The sequence below is a fragment of the Maylandia zebra genome, linkage group LG7 (genome assembly GCF_041146795.1).
Source record: "Maylandia zebra isolate NMK-2024a linkage group LG7, Mzebra_GT3a, whole genome shotgun sequence".
NCBI lineage: Eukaryota > Metazoa > Chordata > Actinopteri > Cichliformes > Cichlidae > Maylandia > Maylandia zebra.
Genome location: NC_135173.1, coordinates 34,886,460 through 34,909,730, shown reverse-complemented (window position 1 = coordinate 34,909,730; position 23,271 = coordinate 34,886,460). Strand labels below are relative to the sequence as shown.

At 40.1% G+C, this 23,271-nt stretch overlaps 1 protein-coding gene across 2 annotated transcripts in view; it reads right to left on the bottom strand.

Moving 5' to 3' along the window:
• Positions 1 to 20,666, bottom strand: part of LOC101464917 (growth hormone receptor) — a 35,275-nt gene extending 14,609 nt beyond the window's left edge. Inside the window, exons 1-2 of one of the 2 annotated variants that reach the window (XM_004538491.6) lie at positions 20,419 to 20,666; positions 6,266 to 6,353 (exon numbers count right to left, since the gene is read on the bottom strand). In XM_004538491.6, coding sequence (XP_004538548.2) covers positions 6,266 to 6,344 — 79 coding nt within the window. In that variant the 5' untranslated portion in view covers positions 6,345 to 6,353; positions 20,419 to 20,666. Of the gene's footprint in view, positions 1 to 6,265; positions 6,354 to 20,236; positions 20,347 to 20,418 lie in introns of those variants that run through there. The other variant, XM_004538492.5, reaches the window with a different exon arrangement.
• Positions 20,667 to 23,271: the final 2,605 nt, after the last annotated feature.

Genomic DNA, 23,271 nt, shown 5'->3' with positions numbered 1-23,271 from the left:
AGATTTTAGGATCTAGCTCGGGGGAGGTTTTACAGTTTTTCTGAGTATTACACAGTATGACCTTGGGGTAGAATTGCTGGGTATCCATTCCTGGAAAAAAAAAATTCTGGCATTGTGCTAAAATGAACCTGGATGCTCCAGACCGGCAACATGTCAAAACCTCTTTTTTTTTTTTGCCTTCTTTTTTTTCCCCCCCAAAAAGCTAGTCACGCTTGTTAATAATGGAAGCAGCAAGGATGTACTTAGTTTTTCACTCGGTTGCACAGAGTCGTGTGAAAACGGTTTTTCACATGACTGTAGTGCCGGCATAGAAAATCTTAACCTTGGAAAGAGTTATATACTGTAGTTTGATATACACAAAGTCATATTGTAAAGTGCGTAATTTCATTCAAAATGCAAAAATAGCCATCTGCATCTCATGTGTTGACCCTCAAACAGTTTTCCTCGAATGTTTCTGACTCGAAGTGTGTTTCTACCACCACAGTGACACCATCTATCTTATCTAGCTTCATATATAATCTATGATCTCAAGGGACATGTAGGCACGTGACTGGGGAAGTATAGTTTGCATAAAACAATGACACAGAGGTTTGAATATGGTCTCTGTATGATTCGAATTAAAAAAGGAGATTACTGATGCCATGGAAAGTGTTAAATAATACTCTTGTTTCAATGGGCAGAAGGTATGCTGACCATTCTGGTCAATCAGTAACACTATGTGGATATGTAATAACTTCTAAATAAGGCATGTTATTAGTCAGAATGCCCAGCAGGTTGCAAATTAATCGTAATTCATTTAGCTCCACCAGCTAAAACAATAAAGTGCTTTCAAATGAATGCGACTTTAATTATGTCCCAATAAAATGATAAGAGGTGAAATTATTACTCAATCGATGGTAACAACATTGCTGTGAAATAATCATGATTTGATTTGCTAAAAGCACAGCTTCCCTGCTTAAAATGGTCTTAAAAGGAAAAAGCAAATGGGGTGTTGCACTGTTATTTGTTTGAGTTTAAGATAAGTTGCAACCAAATAATATAATATAATATAATTAGTGCTGTCAGCGTTAATCTCGTTAAAATGACATTAACGCCATAACCGCATTAACGTGGCAAATCTCCGTTACCGAGTTAGATTGTTAACCCGTTAGCGCCGTCCAGCCCCACGTACGGGGCGATCCGTGCTAACTGGCTAATGGAAATTTGCCACGTTAATGCGGGTATGGCATTAACGTCATTTCCTTCGGGATTAATAACGTATTCTGATTCTGATTTAACGAGATTAACGCTGACAGCACTAAATATAATACGATGAAAGGGTAAGCAGAGTCATTTTATTTTAGAAACACTTTTGCTAACAACAATTCTGTGATTTCAGGGTTCATTTCACTTGTATTTAAAGTACTGAGTGAAAGTGAAAAAGAAGACAAAATGGAAAAAGTGTATTGTGCCACAGCGTATTATACACATGTTATGTAGTTGGGCCATTTGCAGGCAGAGAAGTGATTAAAAAAACTAGACTGGCTTGCAAAGGGTTTTCATTTTTGTGCTTGTGCATCAAAGTGCTGCTGTGTTTGCTTAGCAGCCACCAAGCAGAGTTCACTTGTGGTGTAAGTAAACATGTGAGCAGGAGTTCTGGAGCAGCAGATATCATTAGAGCTACAAAACACGCAGACGGTTTCCAAGATGGCAATATCAGCTTACAGCTTGTTCTCATTACAGGGCTTCTCTTACAGATCTGCCACGAGCTTACGGGGTAAACATGTTTACTGCATGTTTATTTCTCAGAGGCCTCCTGGCAGCCTATTTCAGGGTAAAACAAAACACCCTTGTGTGATTTGTTTTGATAAGATGTGTTATGTTTTAGCTCTGAAGGGAAATAGCAGATAAATTAATTTCCTTTTGACGGACTGCCTCGTACACTTACCAAATCCACCTAATTAATCAGTTCATGTTTTTCCCCTTATTGCACCTGTTAACCTGTGCTCAGCATATTGGTGGGAAGCCTTCATTAATGTCTTTCCTGTGAGCAGACAGCGAAAACAGTGATTTAGAGATTCACATGCTCAGACATCAATAAGTGCACTCTCAGGGGGGAAATGCCTTACGCGCTACATTTAGAAAAGCCATTTCCTTCCTTGGCTAAGAGCCAAGAAGCCCTTATCGGTGATTAAAGTTCCAGCCTTTTAGAGACCCAACAAGCTTTATGGGCAAATCATGGGCAGGAAAACAGTTTATTCATGCCAAAAAGCAACAATATAACCTCCTAAGAGAGGAAATGCTGTTTTATCAACGGCAAATGTCCTGATTTCTAAGTAATATCCCCTGTGGTGCTCTAGTAGCAAAGAGGAAAAACACTTGTTGACCCCTACATAGACCACTCAATTCCTAGAAGTAGTACCTCCCACAGCTGGTGCTTCAGTATAGCTGGAAAGTGAGAGGAGTTATTTTTGGCTATGTGTGCTCTCAAAAGAAATGTACTATTTGTTCCAATGCTGTAGCTTGACCCAGATGATCATATAAGGGGCCAAATGGAACAAGCAAGGAGGAAAGAAAGAGCATAAACACCCCTTAAGATGTGACAGAGCTATTGTAAAAGTTTTGTTACCTTAGGTGAAAAAAACAAAACAACCTTGAAACTTGAAACAGATAATGTTGACTTTTATTGTGAAACAAGAACAAAACTGTTAAAGCCGACTGATTGTTCACTATTTTTTAACTCTTTAAAATCCTCTAACGTTTTCCTCTGCTTTCATCATCATTACTTTGAAAGCCAGTTACATTTCTTAATTATTTCATTTATGTTTAACCGTTTCATTTTCAAAATGCTAGCGGAAATGCCAGATTGAGTGTGGTATTTTATGCCTCACTGGTTGCCTCAGATGTTACAGTCCTTTCTCATCTCCAGGGCATCAACTAGTGCCCCTTTGTCAAAACTACTGATATGGCAGATGAAAAAAGGCACAAGTTGTCCTTTTGCATCTTGCCCTGATGCACCATGTTAAGGATTAATTGAGCCCAATTGGTCCCTCCCAACTCATTATTTCACAACAAACAGGGCCATTGTTGTGAAAGGGTGTGTTTAAATCCAAACCAGTCCTCTCCTAATCCTATCCATGGAGATTTTACCTAAACTCAGCAGTCGTTTTCAGTGCCAAATCTAACCAGTGAGTGGAATTAAAAGTAAAAAAAAAAAAACTAAAACTAAAAAAAACAAATTTCATTAAAAGTTTAATAAACTATCATCTTGTCTTTATTTTTAGTTAGCACATACCTTAAACACTTCAAGCTGTAAGCTAATGATAGTTATATAAGAGCAGACGCATGCTGCTGCTATAAGCTGTACGCTTTACGTCCAGTGGATGCATGATCTGATTAGGCGACTAATCGCAAAAATAATCTGTGACTAGTCGACTATCAAAATAATTGTTTGTGGCAGCCCTAATTCATACAAGCACTTTTTCTACACCTAAGGCCTTTTACACACAGTCATACTCCAATGAACACATCGAAGAGCAACTTGGGGTTCAGTATCTAGGCCAAAGGTTACTTAGGCATGCAGTCTGGAGACTGGAGCAGCCAGCGATTGAACTGATTGGTAGATGACCTGCCTTCAAAACTATTTATCACGATATACATTTCAAAATTTGCGATAACGATATAACGGACAATATAATTGACACTAGACAAAATACTTTGCAACGCCACATTTTATTAGTGCAAAAAAAAAAAAAATCAATGTGTTTTCACTTAAACAAGCTGCTGTTTTTATGTGCATTAAAGTTATATAAAAATTTAACAGTGCAAATGCAAATTCCTTGCGGACAGTTTAACCAAAATGCATTTCCAGTGGAAATTGGCCGACATATCCTCAGCATAACCATGTATAATATCCACAAAACTTAAAAAGACGTTATACACGCACAATACAGTAATATTATGTTGAAACGCAGTACATATCACTCCGCGAGGCTCCTGCCTACAATAGCAGTAATGCTATTGTACGCTTTTGCTATTGTACAAGCCATCAAGCGGTGCAGGTTCGTAGCTTAGCAAAGTCGTACTAAGACATTTGACAGATTTTCGAGCGCCGTGTACCACATAAAATCGTTTCGAGGTCAGTAAACACAACCAGAATTCCTACATAAGGCACACGGGATTATAATCTGTCGATTTTCAGAAAAATCAAAGGATTGATTTTAAGTGTGCCATATTTTCCAAACAACACGGTAATAACAACAGCCCGCTAGCATGCTCTACCAAAAATAGTGCTTTGTTGTGTATCTGATGGACGAAAGCTAAACCAGTTCCACACCACTGAAGTTGCAGCATTTTTACAAACTAATTCTGGTTCATCCGTTTCATTCAACGATCCGCTTTCGCCCTTCTCATTCTCATTTCTTCTCATTCCGCTGCCATACTTTCCGCCATGTGCGTATGAAAACAAAGGCACTACGCATGCACGTTTTACCCATATTCTATCGCGATATTTCATTTTCTTATCATTGCCCAACATTATACCGGTATTACCGTGAACGGTATGATATGGCCCAGCCCTACTGTACAGTACAGAATGCATTCAGCTTGTCAAATTTACATAATTCTTTGATCACTAGCAGTGTGACTCTGAAGCGCTGTACTGTATGTTTGCACGTTTTCTCCCCGACAAACACAACAATGTCGACGAAATGTTTTGCACCATCAGGTCTGAACTTTGAAAGTGTTTAAATAAGAAAGAAAAGTGTGAAAATGTTCATGCCTGTCTGAGAAATGTGTATAAAGTGTGTAGTGAGCAGTTTTACAGCCTTAAAACATCTATAATTGTAAAAAATAAAGCTGGCTATTTCGCGGATTTCACTTATCGCGGGTTATTTTTAAGAACGTAACTCCCGCAATAAACGAGGGACCACTGTGCATAAACATCGCCAATGATCTGCTGAGTCAGCTACTGCAGAGCTAGAAATTCCTATGGATATAACATCAGCACAGAAACTGTGCAGAGGAAGCTTCATGGAATGGGTTTCTATGGCAGGGCAATTGCACGCAAGCATTACATCACAAAGCACAACACCAATTAGTGGCTATTATAGCTACAAAGAGGGTCCCAGTACCTTTGTCCATATAGTGTACATTTGTGTAAATACAATTTCAAGGCCTCTGGCTATATTTTGATGATGATTCAGCCTTTTTAAATTTATGTTGATTCTGAAAATCTTGTCTACACTAAAAAATTCCAGTGTAGATTCTCATATTACACAATTAGATCATGAAGTTTATGTTGGTTCTGTAGATATTCCTCCCACTGGACAAGCAGCCATTAACCATGGTGACACTAAACCAATAAGAATCCCTCCACAACATTTGAGATCACTGGAGTGAGTCAGAAATGTACAGGTCACTACAAGCTGGCTAGCGTGTTGCCAAATCTGTTTTTAAAAAGAACTCTTTTACTTGTGACTTCACTGTTTTCAATCAACAAGTTGTCCTCAGTCTCATTTTTTTTTCTAGAGCAGCAAACACTCCTGTCAAAACACAGCGGCCTTGTAAAATCCCACCTAAAGGGTACTGAGCACAAAGAGGATAATAGCAAACAGCAGGAGATTATGTTCTCTGTCCACACCTCTGCTAACTTACTGAGCATTATGTAACAAGACAAAGCACCGGATGTCCGTGTGTGACATAAATAACCAGCACAGACATAGTTTATCACTGTGGATAAAACACAGCCTATGTGTCCACATACACAGCATTTCCACTTCCATTTGCGGAGTGTTTGGTAGAAAGCCAGGCCTCTACGAACTGAACAGCTTCCCATTGTTTAACAACAGCCGAGTGCTCTCTGTTCAGAATTCCTGGGAAGCCACTTCACTAGAAATCTGCTCTCTGCTCACCGAGGCTCTCTGTGAATGTGTTATGCAACCCATTTCATTTAAAGCCAAAACAAGTCAGTAAGTATGCAACTATTAGTATTTTACATTATACTAGGCTCAAAGTCTCTTGTGACCATTAAAAGCATCCTGATCTCTGGTAATAGTTCCCCAGTTATTATGATGTTCCTCAATTTTTATTCCCACAAAACAGTTCAACAGCATCTGAAAATCTGGCTAGTAGAAGGCACCAGATGTCATAGCAGTAGAGTTGCAAAACACAACCAAAGGCACGAATTAATGTCATTTAATGACTGTGTTTTCAAACCTGAATCAGGTCTTCCACAGCTTTACAAACATGCATGCTGATTTATTGAAATAAATATTCAAAATCCTACCTGGTTCTGAGGCCGACTGCAGCACCGAAGCAGTGAGGATGTGAAGCACAAAGAGGAGCATGGTGAGAGTGTGAGCCATGGTGTGGAGCTGTGGAGGAGACATGTGGGTAATGTTAAGTTTCTCAGGGCAGTCCACTGAACCACACAGCTGACGAAGGCCCAGCCCACTACCACCATTAAACCAGTACGCTCCCACCGGGGCGTAACTAGATCTAAACCTCTGCTGAGGCACTGTTATTTAAGGCAAAGAATTTTTTTTCCTGGTTTACTAAAATATTCTATACCAGCTTCCCATGCTGAACGAATGTTACTACTTCGACGACTGCCACACTGCTGCAGGTGCTATACATTAGTAACAATCTCTGTATGTTTATAGTTTCAGCTTGCTTGTAAGAAAATTGGATTAACTTTATTAAACTTTGCACATTTGCATTCTTTTGCAGTTTTTCTGCACAATAACTGATAAATAAAAAAATCCATGACTTGAGTAAAGATTCTAAAATAATATATAACAACCTAGTGCTTAATGCATGTAGAAGACCAGCTGTACTGAAAACAAGAAAACACAAATATTATTTATCTCAGAAATCTCTGTCCTCCCCCTCTCTGTCTTCCTCTCTCCTTCTCTGTGCAAAGGTAACAGTGAAACAGAATTTATAACAATAAAGTCATACCGATATCCTAAATCAATACGGGCTGCTGCTGGCCATGGACAGGTAACATTCTTTTCACTTGTTCATACCTGGATCTGTAACTGTCCTATACTGTAAACAAACACTGAAGGTTAAAATTAGCCAGCCAGTGTTTTTGACGCTATTTAAACAGCAAATATGCTTAAGCAGAAACTTATTAAGTCACTTTAATCACCCTTCATCATCACAACAATTTGCACTTTTGCCTGCTAACGCTTCAGGTAAGACTTGTTTTAAATCTGCACCACTGATTTGTGTCGTTAGATTACCTCTTCATCTTCTTTCTGGGTTAGCATTAGAAGTTAGCATTTTAGCATTATTTTCCAAACTATTATTGCTATTATTTTCAGGGCTACTATGGTTTTGGGAGTGCTTGAGCGCTCTAAAATTCTTTTCTGATTAGTTTTTATTTTTATTTATTTTTGACATTTTGCCTTTAATTCAGTTTATTTTCAGTTTGTTTGCTTGTTTCTGTTTAGCAGCTTTAGCTATTTATTAATTCTTATCTAGAACATTAGTAGAGGTGTTACAATAAGAACACAGAAGTTGTTGAAAGCAGTTGACTCACGGTTTTTGATTGGTTGAGTGGTTGCTGGAAGCTAACAAGCATCCGCCAGCCAGTTAGGGAATACACATTTTTCACTAGCAACCAGTGGTTGCCGGGGGCTCGCTGTATGACTGAGGCCTTTGTTAAATACACGGCTCAATTCCCCCAAAATGGATTAAGCCTCATCCTAGACTAAACCTTTTTTCAATAGAGTTGTCACAGATTTTTTTTTTCCTTTTAGTCTTTTAGGTTTAATCCGTGTTTGGGAAACTGGCTAGTAAAATTCTTTATAGTTAAGCTTTCAGTTTAAGAGTGAGTGACATTTTCAGATTTGTCCATCCACATGTCTAAGAAATTTCTGAGCTAACAAGCTAGCCCAGTGTCCATTTTAAGCTAGTTGCATGTTGCTTGTTTTTCCAGACACCACTACGTGCTACATCTTTTGCACTATCACAATTTAATGGATGCATTTCTTGTTACCTGCATTAAACTCAAGAAAAGAATAAATGACTAAGTCTCATTCATCCACACTTCAAATCACTTTATTATATGAAGCTCAGAGTGCACAAAGAAGCAGCAGCAGAAGCAGAAACTGCAGCTTCTTAACGCAATGAAATGATGAAGCAGTAAGACAGTTACACTCACTGGCACCTTAATTAGGTACACCTTGCTAGTGGTGACTTGGACCCCCTTTTTTCCTTTGAAAAACTGCCTTAATTCTTCACTGTATAGGTTAAACATGGTGCAAACATGGTGATAACATCGTGCAGTTGCTGCAGATTTCTTGGTTGAGTGGGAAAATCCCTTCAGATCAGCAGTTCCTGAAATACTCAGACCAACCCGTCTGGCACCAACAACGATGCCATGTTCAAAGTCACTTCAGTCACCTTTTCCCCCCATTTCAATGCCCAGTCTGAACTTCAGCAGGTCATCTTGACCATGTTTACATGTCTAAATGCAGGCTTAGCAGATATGCATTAAAAAGCAGCGGAGCAGGTATACCTAACAAAGTGGCCAGTAAGTGCATATCCATAGCAGTATTTTAGCAGCTGTTCAAAACTGCAACCTGTTTAATGACATGTTTTTGTTATCTTTTTTTGCTACACAAAGATGGGGATGAGTGAGACAACACCAGTTATTCGAAAGCAGCAAGGACAAGCAGGTTAAGAAATGTGTTTTATTCATTATGCTTCTTGGTATTCACAAACAATCCATCTTTCTTGGAAAGGCATATTTCGAAATACTAAACAGATTTCTTCTGAACGTGACACCCAGCCAGTGGAGCTGGAGTCCTGCCAGCTCTTGTGAAATCCAACCTTACTACTTCTCTGGGCTTTGCGTAGCTCTTGTTTGCTGACATCAGTTGCAATTTTTTCGGTGCCAAATTAATCTACCCAGAACTCACTTCTGTGAGCTTAGATTAGAGGTGTTAATGAGGGATGATAATAAAGGTCTTTTTGTATAAATATTTCTCACAAACACTTATTATAACATTTAAAAACTTAGCACTGCTCAGACTGTTGGAGCTTATAAATTTGTGCCAAGGAATTTTCAAACGTTAAAGAAAACGCAAAACCACATATATGTTAGGATGAAGGCGGTATTTGTTGTAGGCCTTGTGAATGACGCTGCACCACATACAACTCAGAAAACACTTTCAGTGGTTTCAAAATGTTTATGTTTTAATAATTTAACTCTTTCACAAATAAAGATCTTCTATGCATAATGATGAGTTTTCACACCTCAGATCAGGGATGTCAAACTCATTTTACACCGTGGGCTACATACTGCTTAAGTGGACCGGACCAGTGAAAGTCCTCCACATTTAATCCCTGACATACTGTATCCTAAAATAAGAAAAAGTACAATTTAAACAGCATGTCTCAGTGTTTATACATGATAAAAAAAACATGTTGCTCTAGTAAATGAATGAAATGTGTCAACATGACTTCTTAGGTTTAAATTGTAAGACATGAATGTGCAAAATTTTGGACACCGGGCCTCATGTTTGCGATCCCTGCCTCAGAACATATCAACAAAGATGTGGTTTGATCTCCATTCGAAGAGGCAGAGACCTTCTGATGCAAACCCATTCATGTTGTTCTCTAAGCCTGTTCAGCTTCGATCTACATGAATGTTTCTCTGATGTCTGCCGTCTTGCCAGTTTACCGTCTCCACTCTAATATATTCACTGCTATTTGTTGCCGTGCTATTCAAAGATGTGCAGCAAGGTCATATTTCTTTCTTCAACTAAGCTCACTTTGGAGCATTGACTTTCTTAGACTTAATTTACAAATCACCCAATATTAATTTACTAAAGGTTTACTGAATGATATCAGGACTTACAGTAGGTACATGTGTATTTTTGTATTCTTTTAACTTTAAATATTTATCAGAATTAGACACTTGCTTGGTTTACAGCAATCACTGATAACTTTCCTCCTTTTCTTTCAAACTCATTTTATACAGAACATCATTAAAAATGAAGAAAGTGACTGATAAATGCATCAGTTAGTTTCACACAATTAGATCAGGGTTATTCGATGTCAGTGTATCGAATTCCTCCCGTCTGACAATCTTGGATTTGCCTGAAAAAACAAAAGCTGCACTTATCGGGAATTATGCAAAATTTCAAGTCTCTACTGTGGTTATTTTTCTACAGGCAGGGCTGTTTTTAGATGATTTTCTAGCATCGTTTTCAGAGGGCCCATTTGAAATCCCATTATCTAAAGTCCTTGAGCTTAACTTTTTTAGGATAAATATCTCACAGTATTGTTCTGAGAAAACAGATTCTCAGCAGCTAACACAGATTGGCCCTAAAATGTTTCAATATATGTGATCACTGACAGCAGATTTGGAAACCTGCAGATACCACACTTCTGTAGGTAAATCACACATAACCTTTAACTTATAAAGTGGAGTCAAAATGCACACAGTAGTGTAAGTTAGTGTTTACCTCTGTTTGTCTACATGGAGTTAAGAAAGTAGGTTTCTTACATGTGCAGTTTTTTTGAGGGTTTTTTTTTTTAAACTCATGCTCTTCCAGACTAAACTTTGCTCACAGCTGCAGAGGTCAGAGCCTGTTAAATAAACACACCTGGGCTCCGCTACCATGTTCAAGGCCAATACCAGGTTCTAGAGAAGCTTATCATAACTTTTTAACATGTATTCAGGGCCTCGTTGTACCAGTGTTTGCACAAACAGACATAATTTCAGTTTTCATAATTTTTATGAGCCTTAGTTATGTCTAACGATCAGGCTTGATTGCCCTGTGTCCAACAGCAGCAGTAATTATAATGGGGACAAAGGAGGAAGTACACAAAGTATTCTCAGTGCTTCACTTGTTCCACATTTTTTCATGTTACAGCCTTATTCCAAAATGGATTAAATTCCTTTTTCACCTCAAAATTCCACACACACTACCAAATAATGACAACGTAAAAAGAAAACAGCTTGAAATTCTTGAAGTTTGTGTATATCACACAAATATATTGCTAATTAGTGAAAGCATTATTTTAAAAAAATAACTAGCATTTAATAGAATCTGATATGATTGCAATTTTTAACACTGTGATATATTATATGTTTATGCCAACATATACTGCGATATATCATGGGTTTTTTTTTCAACTGCAAATGATTCGCCTCAAAGTTACATTTTGTCAGTATCTGTTTTATCTAATAAGATTAAATTATCTCATGCCAAGTCTTTATTTTGCTCACCAACCTTTTTAACTAAAAAGTGTTGCCCACAGACAGAGTCAGAGCCATCACTCTGAGATTGAATGGGTCAAGTTGGCAAATACATCCAACCTGTTTGTGATAATACAGTAACTAACTGTGAGAAATTATTTAAGATCATAAATCTGTTTATGCTTGAAACTAGGGCTGGGCAATATGGCCTAAAATCCGTATCACAGTATAATCTGAAGCATGTGCGGTAACGATATATATCGCGATATTCTTTTCCTCTGTATACAGTGTTTTCCGCACTATAAGGTGCGCTTAAAATCCCTTAATTGTCTGAAAAATCGACAGTGCACCTTATAATCCGCTTTATCTATGAATTCTGGTTGTGATTACTGACCTCGAAACCAATTTTATGTGGTACAAGCGCTCAAAAATCTGTCAAAAATGTTTTAGAATGACTTTGGTAAGCTACGAAGCCGCACCACTTGATGGATTGTGGGAGCATTACAACTACCATAGTCAGGAGCCTCGTGGAGTAATCTGGGTCCAAAACTTCGTCTGCTTTAGGTCCCAAAGTCAAACGAACACTGCGGCATCACTGAGAGTTAAAAACTGTCTAAATTTTTCATCGTTAGTATAATGATCAGCGTTGCTGCTTTACCAAGTGTAACAATTAAGTTTAACATCCAAGCATGAAAACAGAATTTATTAAATTTAACAGAGTTAGAAGTTAGCAGGAAGTTAGCTCGCTAGTTTCCACCTAAACATGATATAGCATGTTCTGACTGAGATTTCTGAAAGAATTTAAACATACAGCTCTGCTATCACTTCCAGCATAAAAGACAGAAAACTAAACAACAGTGACTTTTGTAGAGTTAGTGAAGTTGGATTAGCTGGTATATAATGATGTGCTACGTGACCGCTAGCGACACAGCTATTTTAGCATAACAAACACAGTGAAGCTAGAGGATGAACGCTAACCTTTTCCACTCGATAAAGGTTAACGTGAGGGTTCCTGATGGTTAGAGACAAATGCAATCGCATGGCATGATGCTTTAAATGGACCAAACTTCAGTCAGGAGAACTACTGAGATAATCCATCCACATTACGAGGTTAGTCATTAATTTACTGCAACAACATGGAAATAGAGCCGCTGCGAGAGAATTCAACATTGATGAATCAATGGTACGGAAGTGAAGCGCAGTTTTTGGTTTTCCTCATATTCCAAAACGTGCTTCTTCTCTTTGCTATTACTGCCAAACGGCATAATTTGCAGATGATATTGCTTGCAGCCACTGCGATGCTTTCGACCAAAACAGGCTTGATGACACCATCAACATGCGCTATCGAGGTACAGTGTCAAAATCTCTACTGTTACATTCCCCTGAGGGGTCTAGGCGGGGAGGGGGAAGTAACAAAAGTGACCGGGTCAGAAAAAGGAGTCAGGGAGGCAAAACAGTTAAATAAAACAGTTTTATTGAAGTAATTCAACTAAAGGAGACGGACAAGCCGTTATCACCATAAAAGAAACAAACAAAACTCAGGCGTCGGTCAGTAAGGCAAAAAGTCAAAAGGAAAGCGCAGCTCACTAGCTGGGAACACCACAAGACACTCAGCTCACTAGCTGGGAACACCACAAGACACTCAGCTCACTAGCTGGGAACACCACAAGACACTCAGCTCACTAGCTGGGAACACCACAAGACACTCAGCTCACTAGCTGGGAACACCACAAGACACTCAGCTCACTAGCTGGGAACACCACAAGACACTCAGCTCACTAGCTGGGAACACCACAAGACACTCAGCTCACTAGCTGGGAACACCACAAGACACTCAGCTCACTAGCTGGGAACACCACAAGACACTCAGCTCACTAGCTGGGAACACCACAAGACACTCAGCTCACTAGCTGGGAACACCACAAGACACTCAGCTCACTAGCTGGGAACACCACAAGACACTCAGCTCACTAGCTGGGCCCACACAAAATGGCACTCTGGCCCAGAGCTCACCCTGCTCTGGGCTTAAATACCCTTAATTGCTGATGGGAGTCAGCTGTACAGGAGGGAAAGGTGGCACCTCAGGCAGGAGGTAGTGGGACACACCCACACAGGCACCCTCAGGAGAGAGAGAGGCCCTGTTAGGGCCGTAACACCCCCTCCCATAAATGCAAACCCATGGTTTGTCAAATTACCATAACCAAAATTGAGTCCATAACCGTTTCATCACGAATTTTGCAGGCTTTCCACCTACCAAACCGCGTAGCAACGGTTAGGCATGGCCTGCGGGAGCTGCCAATCCCATCTCAGTGGGTTCACCACATTACCAGAGAGTGGCCCCAGACCCTCAAAACAGTGTCCCATGGGATAGCCGGGGCTTCGAACCATCGCGTGTGGAGAACCCAGCAGGCAGCTAGCAGGCTTCACTGAAACACAAACATGATTGTTAGCAAGGGGTGCAGGTCTGAAGGGTGGTTTTGAACATGGGTCAACCAGCGGCAGCTCAGGGTTAGTTGGCCTCATACACTGATTACGGGGTGCTACCGAGCAACTGTGCTCCAGGTTTAGCCTATCAGTAGGCCTGGCAGGCTTGTCAGTTTGAGAGCCACGACTGACTACTCAAAACAGGCCCCTCTCGTGTTGAGTGGGCTTTCTGAGTGCCAGTCTGACACAATTGGCAACCACATGGCCAGGCTTGTGACAGAAAAAAAAAAAAAAAACACAGTTTGGGCCTAGGTCTTAACACCATAACTGCGTTTTCCTTCTTAGCTGGCCCACTCTCACCTGTCCAGGATGCGCTATAGTGCAGAGGGATATCCTGTCCCACAGCACTTGCTTTGTGAGTCAGCCTAAACTCATCTGCCAGGGTGGCAGCTTGCTGTAGAGTTGTAACCCTCTGTTCACTTAAATAAAGGGCCACAGACTCAGGAACAGAGTTTTTAAAATCCTCCACCAGCATAAGCTCACGTATGGACCCCACATCCTTAACCTGGCTTGCTGCACACCACCTATCAAAGAGCCTCGCCTTCTCCCTGGCAAAGTCAAGATAGGACTGTCCCTGCGCCAACTCCAACCGTCGAAAATGCTGCCTGTAGGCCTCAGGTACCAGTTCATAGGCTTTGAGGACGGCACTTTTGATCTTTCCATAAACCAGGCCGTCCTGCCTAGACAGACCAGAACACGCTTCTTGAGCCTTACCTGTCAACCGACACAGCAACATCACCCCCCACACATCTTGAGGCCACTGCAGTGCAGTTGCCAGGCGTTCAAACACACTGAAAAAGCTGTGAACACTGGATTCACAGAAGTCTGGAACCAGGTGAATGTTATTGCTCACAAACAAGCCTCTAGACACCTGTACACTAGCAGCTGTGTCAACCATTTTGGGGATGGTGAAGGGTTAGAAACACACCACCTAATTAGGACCACTGCCACACCCGTCTGCCAACTCAAGCAGACTACCCAATAATTAACCGATTAATGGAAAACTACACAACTTACTTTAACTGACCAACTTACCTCTTGCAGTATACACTAAACAAACACAACTTACCCAGTTCCTAAGCACAACAAACTTTACCTATCTTCTGGAGCGTGCCGGGCTCGAGGCAACTTGAAAGGCGAAACTTCAGCGACTGGAGCCCTGAATTGCCTACCCCCAACAGGGAACTAATCCCCTCCCAGGATTACTCCAAAAATAAAAAAGGCAAAACAACAAAAGAGTGACCGAAGGAAGAACTTAAAACAAAGCTCAGCTGGACACTCACCTAACTAAACTGGGAAGTTGAATCTCCAAAGGTAAAAACAGCAAGATAATCAAAGACCAATTCCAACTCAAAACTCCCTTTTCAACAATCCCGGACGAGCCCCCACTTGTTACGTTCCCCTGAGGGGTCTAGGCGGGGAGGGGGAAGTAACAAAAGTGACCGGGTCAGAAAAAGGAGTCAGGGAGGCAAAACAGTTAAATAAAACAGTTTTATTGAAGTAATTCAACTAAAGGAGACGGACAAGCCGTTATCACCATAAAAGAAACAAACAAAACTCAGGCGTCGGTCAGTAAGGCAAAAAGTCAAAAGGAAAGCGCAGCTCACTAGCTGGGAACCACAATACACAGCTCACTAGCTGGAAACACCACAAGACACTCAGCTCACACCACAAGACACTCAGCTCACACCACAAGACACTCAGCTCACACCACAAGACACTCAGCTCACACCACAAGACACTCAGCTCACACCACAAGACACTCAGCTCACACCACAAGACACTCAGCTCACACCACAAGACACTCAGCTCACACCACAAGACACTCAGCTCACACCACAAGACACTCAGCTCACACCACAAGACACTCAGCTCACACCACAAGACACTCAGCTCACTAGCTGGAAACACCACAAGACACTCAGCTCACTAGCTGGGCCCACACAAAATGGCACTCTGGCCCAGAGCTCACCCTGCTCTGGGCTTAAATACCCTTAATTGCTGATGGGAGCCAGCTGTACAGGAGGGAAAGGTGGCACCTCAGGCAGGAGGTAGTTGGACACGCCCACACAGGCACCCTCAGGAGAGAGAGAGGCCCTGCTAGGGCCGTAACACTACCGTTGGCCAAATTCATATTGTTTCTACCGTATACCATTTATACCGCCCACCACTACTTGAAACAAAACAAAGGTTACAGTATAAATACTATCACTTTTCCTTTTCCACCCAGGGAAACTTTGTAAAATACAAATAAAAATTCCAGCGATTTGCAAATTTCACAACCCCATGTTTTATTTATAATAGAACAATGAAAAACATATGAAATGTTTAAACTGAGAAAATGTACAATTTTATGAAAAAAATATTGGCTTAATTTGAATGCAGCAGCACGTTTAAAAACAAAGTCTGGACTAGAGCTGGGCGATATATCGAGTTTTTAAAACATATCGATATATTTTTATACGAGATATAAGATGTGACAATATCCTTTATATCGATATAGTCTATGTTACGTTATACTTATAGTAAGTTTGCCTCTCTTTCGTCTACTTTTGTCTCTACGCAACATTACTCCGCCTCGCCTTCACTGAAGACAACTCCCCCTCCTCCCCCATCGCTTCACGTGCAGGCAGCGACAAGATGGACACGGCAAATCTCCGTTAACAAGTTACTGCGCATCGCCCCATGCGTGGGGCTGGACGGCGTCAACGTGTTAACGAGCTAACCATGCTAACGAGCTAACCGCGCTAGTCCCTACGGGCTGCATAGCCTAAAATCCTTTCATTCTCTCAAAAGTTGACAGCGCGCCTTATGTATGAATTCTGGTTGTGCTTGATGGCCGCGAACCGATTTTATGTGGTACGCGGCGCTCAGCAATCTGTCAAAAATGTTTGAGTACGATTTTGGTCAGCTACGGAGCTGCACCGCTTGATAGATTGTCGGCGCATTACGGCTACCGAGGAGCCTCGCGGAGTGATACGTACTGTGCTTCAACGTAATATTACCGTATTGTGTGTGTATAAGGACCATAAATAGCACCTGTAAGAGACGTACGTGGTTATGCAGTGGATTTCAAACTCCAGGCTGTCAGTCACGCAGTAAAACTTGGAAATAGAGCTGCTGTGACATCTGTCTCTTTGTTACTATGCTCAGCGTCTTTTAGTTTACATTTTGACTGCACAATTGTGAGCTCTTTGTTATGCACAAAAACAACATTGTTTTATTTTATTTATGGAGCATTATTATTTAATGAATGCTCATAATTTATTTTTGAGTAATTTTTCATGTACATCTGTGCTGTATGTTAATAAAAGTGCTTGTGTGACATCTGGGACACAGTGTGACTAAGAACTCTCTTTTTGTTCTTACTTTGTGGCTTAAAAAAATATCGAGATATATATCTTATATCGCCATCCAGCTAAAAAATATCGAGATATGACTTTTGGGTCATATCGCCCAGCCCTAGTCTGGACAGGGCTGTGTTTACTACTCTGCAGCATCCACTCTTTCTTTTAACAAGTCTATAAACATCTGCGATAGCTGAGAGGAAGGTTGTCCCATATGTCTCATATAGGACTCTAGCTGCTCACCAGTCCTGAATCTTTGTCGTACAAATAGTTTAGGGTAGATCTGGATCGCAGGCAATAGCTGCAGCTTCCGGTTTAGCATCGTCTTGCTGAAATATGCAAAGCCTTCCTTGAAAAAGACATCATCTGAATGAGAGCATTGTTGCTCTAAAGCATTGATGGTGGTGCCTACTGACAATAATGCAGCCCCAAACCATCAGAGATGCAGGCTTTTAAAGTGAGTGCTGATAAAAAGCCAGATGATCCCAGAGGATGTTTTCCAAAAAGAATTTGAGATTTCAGTTTGTCTGACCACAGAACAGTTTTCTACTTTACCTCAGTCCAGTTTAAATGAGCTTTGGACGAGAGAAGATGGCAGTGTTTCTGGATCATGTTTACCTCTTTGCATGAACAAATGCATTAACCTGCATTTGTGGATGACACAGTGACCTGTGCTCACAGACAGTGGTTTCAGAATCATGCCTATTTTTAATGCAGTGCTGTCTGTGGGACTATAGATCACAGTATCCAATACTGATTTTCAGTCTTGGCGCTTGCACACAGAGATTTCTCCAGATCTTTTAATGGCATCATGCAATGTGGATGATGAGATATTAAACCCTTGGTCATTTTATACTGAGGAACTAAAACTGTTTCACAATTTGTAAGCACAGCTTTAACTCCATTTTCCAGCCCTTTTAAAACTACTCATACTTGTCTTGAAATTATGCATTTTCTCAGTTTAAACATTTCAGGACCTTAAAAAAAATGAAAACAAAACAGTAAAATATCTTTTGGGTGAGACTGCATTGGGTTTTTTTTTTTTTTTTTTTTAACTAGGACAGGGCTGTCAGATTTGATGAAAACAGGAAACTTAACACCGTGACAGGCAGGGAAATTCCACCTTAGGTTTAAGACTTTAAAGCTTTGCACTCAGTTACTTCACAAAACATCCAGCCACGTTCAAATGAGATTTTATTCCTGCAAATAAGAAGAGAATTTTCTCATTAAGAAAAGCCTCTTAGTTCAATATTTGATGGAAGTCTGTTTTTCCCTTCAGCTTCGAGATGTTTTGGAAAGACATTCTTCTCAGCACATCATCTCCAGCACCACCCTCCATTCATTAAAAACCAGACTTTCTTCTAATTCTTCAAACTGGTCTGAGGAATAGTTCTCCAGGATGTCACTCACATTCAGTGCAGTCCTTGTATCTGATCATTTTCAGAGGAATTTTGTTTTATTTGTTTGTTTGTTTAAACAGTATCTAAAAGTCAAGCCGTAAAGAAATAGGAAAAATTCCAGCAAGACCTGACACAGGACCTGAAAGATACATCTGTGTCCTCAGCAAATCCATCTACTGTTCACTGAAGCTTCTCAGAAATTGTCTCAGTGTAAGGTTGGTTATCAAGAAGCCATTCCAAGGGAAACAGGGAGAAAATACTGAAGTATGCCATAATATACAAGAACTGGAATAAAAACAGTGACAACAGGTCTTATGAATCCATATTTAAAATTGATAGTTCAAATTGTTGTCATGGAGTTCAGAGAGGCTGTGTCATGGATTGGGGCTAAATTTGCGGTGTTGGGGATATTGTTAAAGTTGATTAGGAAATTATGAATGAAGGAAGTACAGTAAGATTTTGATCTACCATTCTGATTCCATCTGGAAGGCATCTGATATGCTTAATTTTTCAGCATGACAGTCTCAAACACACTGCCAGTGCAGTAAAAGCAGACCTGGATAGAAAAGATAGCAGACAATGGAACAGAGCAAAGAGCTTTGAACGTCCCTTGAGAGACCCGGAGAAGTAGTCCTGAAAACTACATAAAGAAATTACAAGAATAATTGCATTTGCATGTTTCAATAAATCTCTGCACCTACTTCCTATTTTCCTGATAAAATACAGAGACATTGTCAACCTTAGTTCTTAGCATTCTCCCCAGATGATTCAGTTTTTGACTCATTCAGTTAGAGAATCTTCTTCCTGGAAATCCAAGAGTCCTCTAGCACAGCAAGTACTCCAGATGACCGCTAAAGCTCTGTTAGAGTGGTAGAGGCATCCCAGGCTATTTTGAGGCCCTAGTTACTACTGGTGGCCCTAAATATCTTTCGTTTTTGAGTTATTGAAGCCAACGTGTTCACAGGAACCCTCAGAGCTTTAGAAACGGTTTCATACCCTCTCCCTGATCAGCACCTCGCCACAGGTTTTAACGGATTTTGTCCTGACATGCAGCGTTAATTATAGGAGCTTAAATGCACACTTTTGAACGTCTCTAAACTATTATGTCTAGTCCCCTAAGGTTGCCACGAGAGGAGCCTAGACAGGTTCTAGATGCATTTTCAAAAATTGCTGATTCAAACAAGATACATCTAATGCCACTTTGCATTCAGAGTCATATAATCACATAGTGCTGTGCCAAAGTTTTGAGTCACCCCTCATTTCTAACTTTCATATTATCAAAATATATTTTCACTACATGTTAGCTGAAGATATTAAACATGGAATGCAGCGCTGCAATTCATCATAGTGTAGGAGTTAATTATTTCCCTTTGTAACGTTCCTAAAATCCATGAGGCATTTGGAGTATTTCACTTTTAGTGTCATTGCCAAATATTTGATTATTTTTTAATTGTTTTTCCAATAATCAACGAATTGATTAATATGTGCTTCTTATGTAATCCCCTCCCCCCAAGTTCTGTTTTGTGTGACAATCCAAAAAGTAAACTTCTTTTAGGTTTCGTAAAGATCTAAAACCCCAAAATTGCTCAGTTTACTCATTTAAGACGAAGGAAAGGAGAAAATCCTCAGGAAAAGACACATGAAAAGAAATCCACATGACTAGAGAATTTTTGCTTGGAAACATTACATAGCTTAATTGATTAATTAGTATTTTCTCAAAGTAATAATAATAAATAACCAAAGTAAAAATTAAATTAGTATTAAAGTAGTTCTAAACAAATGTAATGAGCAGGTGGCAGCACCCTTACTGTTTACACAGTCGGAGTTGTGTCCTTTCCCCTCTTCAGGCTAACCTCATGAAAACGTGAACGAGAAGCTCTGACAGTATCACACACAACACAAGCAAGGCTTAATCTACTGCGTGTGGGATTCCCAGATCCACTGGTGGCTTTTAGATCCGCGTGGGTTACAACACACATCTGTAACTCACCGCAGTGTGCTCGGTCCTGGAGGTCTCACTGCTATCCTGGGTAAAGCTGTAGCAAAGGCGAACGCACGCAAGAAGGAAAAAAAAAAACTAAAACTCCTACTTCGCTCAGGAAAAAATGACCTCCGGATTATCTCTGCTGCGAGCCGTGATGGTTTTTATGTTACTTTTATTTTTGTATTTGTTCACAGAATGCGGGATGAGCTGGCAGCGCTGTCGAAGAACGCCTCGCTGTGTGTCAGTCGGCAGCAGCTGTGATGTGTTTACGCTGTGGAGAAGCAAAGCGTGGCGCCATCTACCGGTGGAGTCTGAGAACAGCAGGAAAACAGTGAGAAGGCGCTTACCGGACACTTTATTAGGTACACCTTGCTCCTGTCTGTCTTCATGGATCTGTGGGATTTAGATGTGGTGACTGTGGAGGCCATTTACGCACAGTGAAGTCATTTTCATGTCCATGAAACCAGTTTGAGACATGGTGTGTTCTCCTTTGTGCTCATAAAGGGATGGGCAAGGTTAGCAACGATCAGGTAGGCTGTGCTGGTAAATGATCCAGGGATCCATGTTGTTTATGCCAAATTCTGAGCCTTCCATCCAAATGTCACAGCAGAAATCTATTTTGGTGAGCCTGTGTGGATTGTAGCTTCAGTTTCCTGTTCACAGCAGACAAGAGTGGCACCTGGTGTGGTCTTCTGCTCCTGTAGCCCATCTGCCTCAAAGTTTTGCATAAGATGTGATGCTTGTCTGCACACTTTGGTTGTAATGATGGGTTATTTGAGTTTCTGATGTCTTGCGGTTGAAGCAGTGTGGCCATTTTCCTGTGAACTCTGTCATCAACAAGTACCTTTTTTTTTTTTTTTTTTTTACCAGAGAAAAGGACTTGTGACCCAGAGAACTGCCACTTACTCAGTGTCCTTTCTGTAAATTCGAGAGATGGTTGTGTGGGAAAACTAGATCAGTAGTTTCTGAAATACACACAACAGCCTGCCCCTCTTGACCATTTTTACATGCCTAAATGTACTGAGTTGGTGTCACAAATACTGAGATCCTATATGTTAGGGCAAGAGAAGAACATGCTGGGAAATTTAGGAGAAGTGGACATTTGCTATTTATTTTTCCCAAATTTGCCTTGTTGGCAGCTTTTGTCTTGTAAAGTTTTTTTCTCATGAAATTTTCAGGTTTTTCTAATAACTTTGTCACATATTTAACAATAAATCTGCATTTGTTCTCATTAATTCAATTTAGTCAATATTTGACAATATTGACAATTTTTTCTTGCAAAATGCAAAAAATTGCCACGTTTTTTCTCAATTTGCTGTTTTTGTGTTTCTCAATTTCTCCTAAATATGACACTTTTTGTCTCCTGAATATGACCAAATTCATATTTTTTCATGTGAATTTGCTAGATCTTTATTTTTTCCCTATATATTTCTATTTTTTTGAGTAAGTAATATACCAATTTTTTTCCAAAACATTTGCCTTATTTCTTCCAATTTTAACAATTTTTTCTTGTTGATTTACAAAATTTACAAAAAAACTAAACCTTTTAGTATTTTCTTAGTCTTGTATTTTTTCACTCTCACCTTTTGTCCTTTGCAATAATCATAAGTGTGTCATGTGCATTTGTCTTTATTTGTTTTATAAAAAATGTCAATATTTTTCTGTCAATGTTGAAAATGCTCTGGGAAAAAAATGGATAACACAGTATCATCTAAACAATTTAATATATTTACATAATTACGTGCATTAGTCAACCTTTTTAATAAAGCTCTTACAGCTAATTGGTAGCTGCCGTGGGTGCTGAGAGAAACTGTGAGAGAAACTTAACAAATGGCTGAAAAAAGCTCAGCTTCAGCTTGGACTCTACACGTAGACTAACAGAGCGAATGCCTCCCAGCCTGTGGAGTCACATTTCAGTGCTTTTCCATTCAGCAGTACATGTGAGTCCTTACCCAATCATATGTCAGCTACAGCTTGTTTTTGACCCTGTCCTCAGACCACCCCTCAAACCACCCAGCACTCTCCACATGCTGGGTGGTTTGAGGGTAACATATAGGATCTCATAGCACACACAGAGACACACACATATTCTGCAGTTTTGATATTTGAGATAGGACGCAAACTCAGTCAATATAGGTGAAAAGTTCTGGTTATAAAAGAAGCCTGCTGTTAGTGATATTAGACTCTCAGGGGAAGAGGATACAAAATCACAGAACACCCTGTTAATTTAATATGTTGAAATTCTCACCAGGTATATACTTAGACTGCTCTTACAGTTCAGTCACAGTAACTCAAAGAATCTCATAAAAATTATTATCATCAGTATCATCATGATTTGGAGCTGCTTTGTTTTTGGTCGGATGAAGAGCAGATGTGGTTGAATCTTTACCAAGATGCATTAAATAGGTTGACTTTTTTTCATATGTTGATGTATTTTAAAGTAAGAATCCTGAATTTATTCCAATAGAGATGGTTTAGACATGTGCAGGGGAAGGGTGGTGGATATATTCAGGAGGAAAAGGGAAAGGCCGCAGAGGAGGTTCATGGATGTGGCGAAGGAGGACGTGCAGAGGGTTGGTGTGGCAAAGGAAGATGCAAGAAGAGAGTGAGGTGAAGGAAGAGGATTTGCTGTGGTGACCGCTAAATGGAACTGCCGAAAGAAGAAGAAGATGTATTTGGCATAACTTACAGAGGTTCAATAAAGACGTCCCCAAAATATTTAACAATTATCTCCATACTAGTTTTTTGTTTTGTTTATTGTTGCATACATGCCTTCTTATTTTACTAAACTGTTACCTGGATTTCACCTGGAAGTCACCCCCTGAAAGGCCTCATGGGAAACTGGTTCCTATGTGTAGT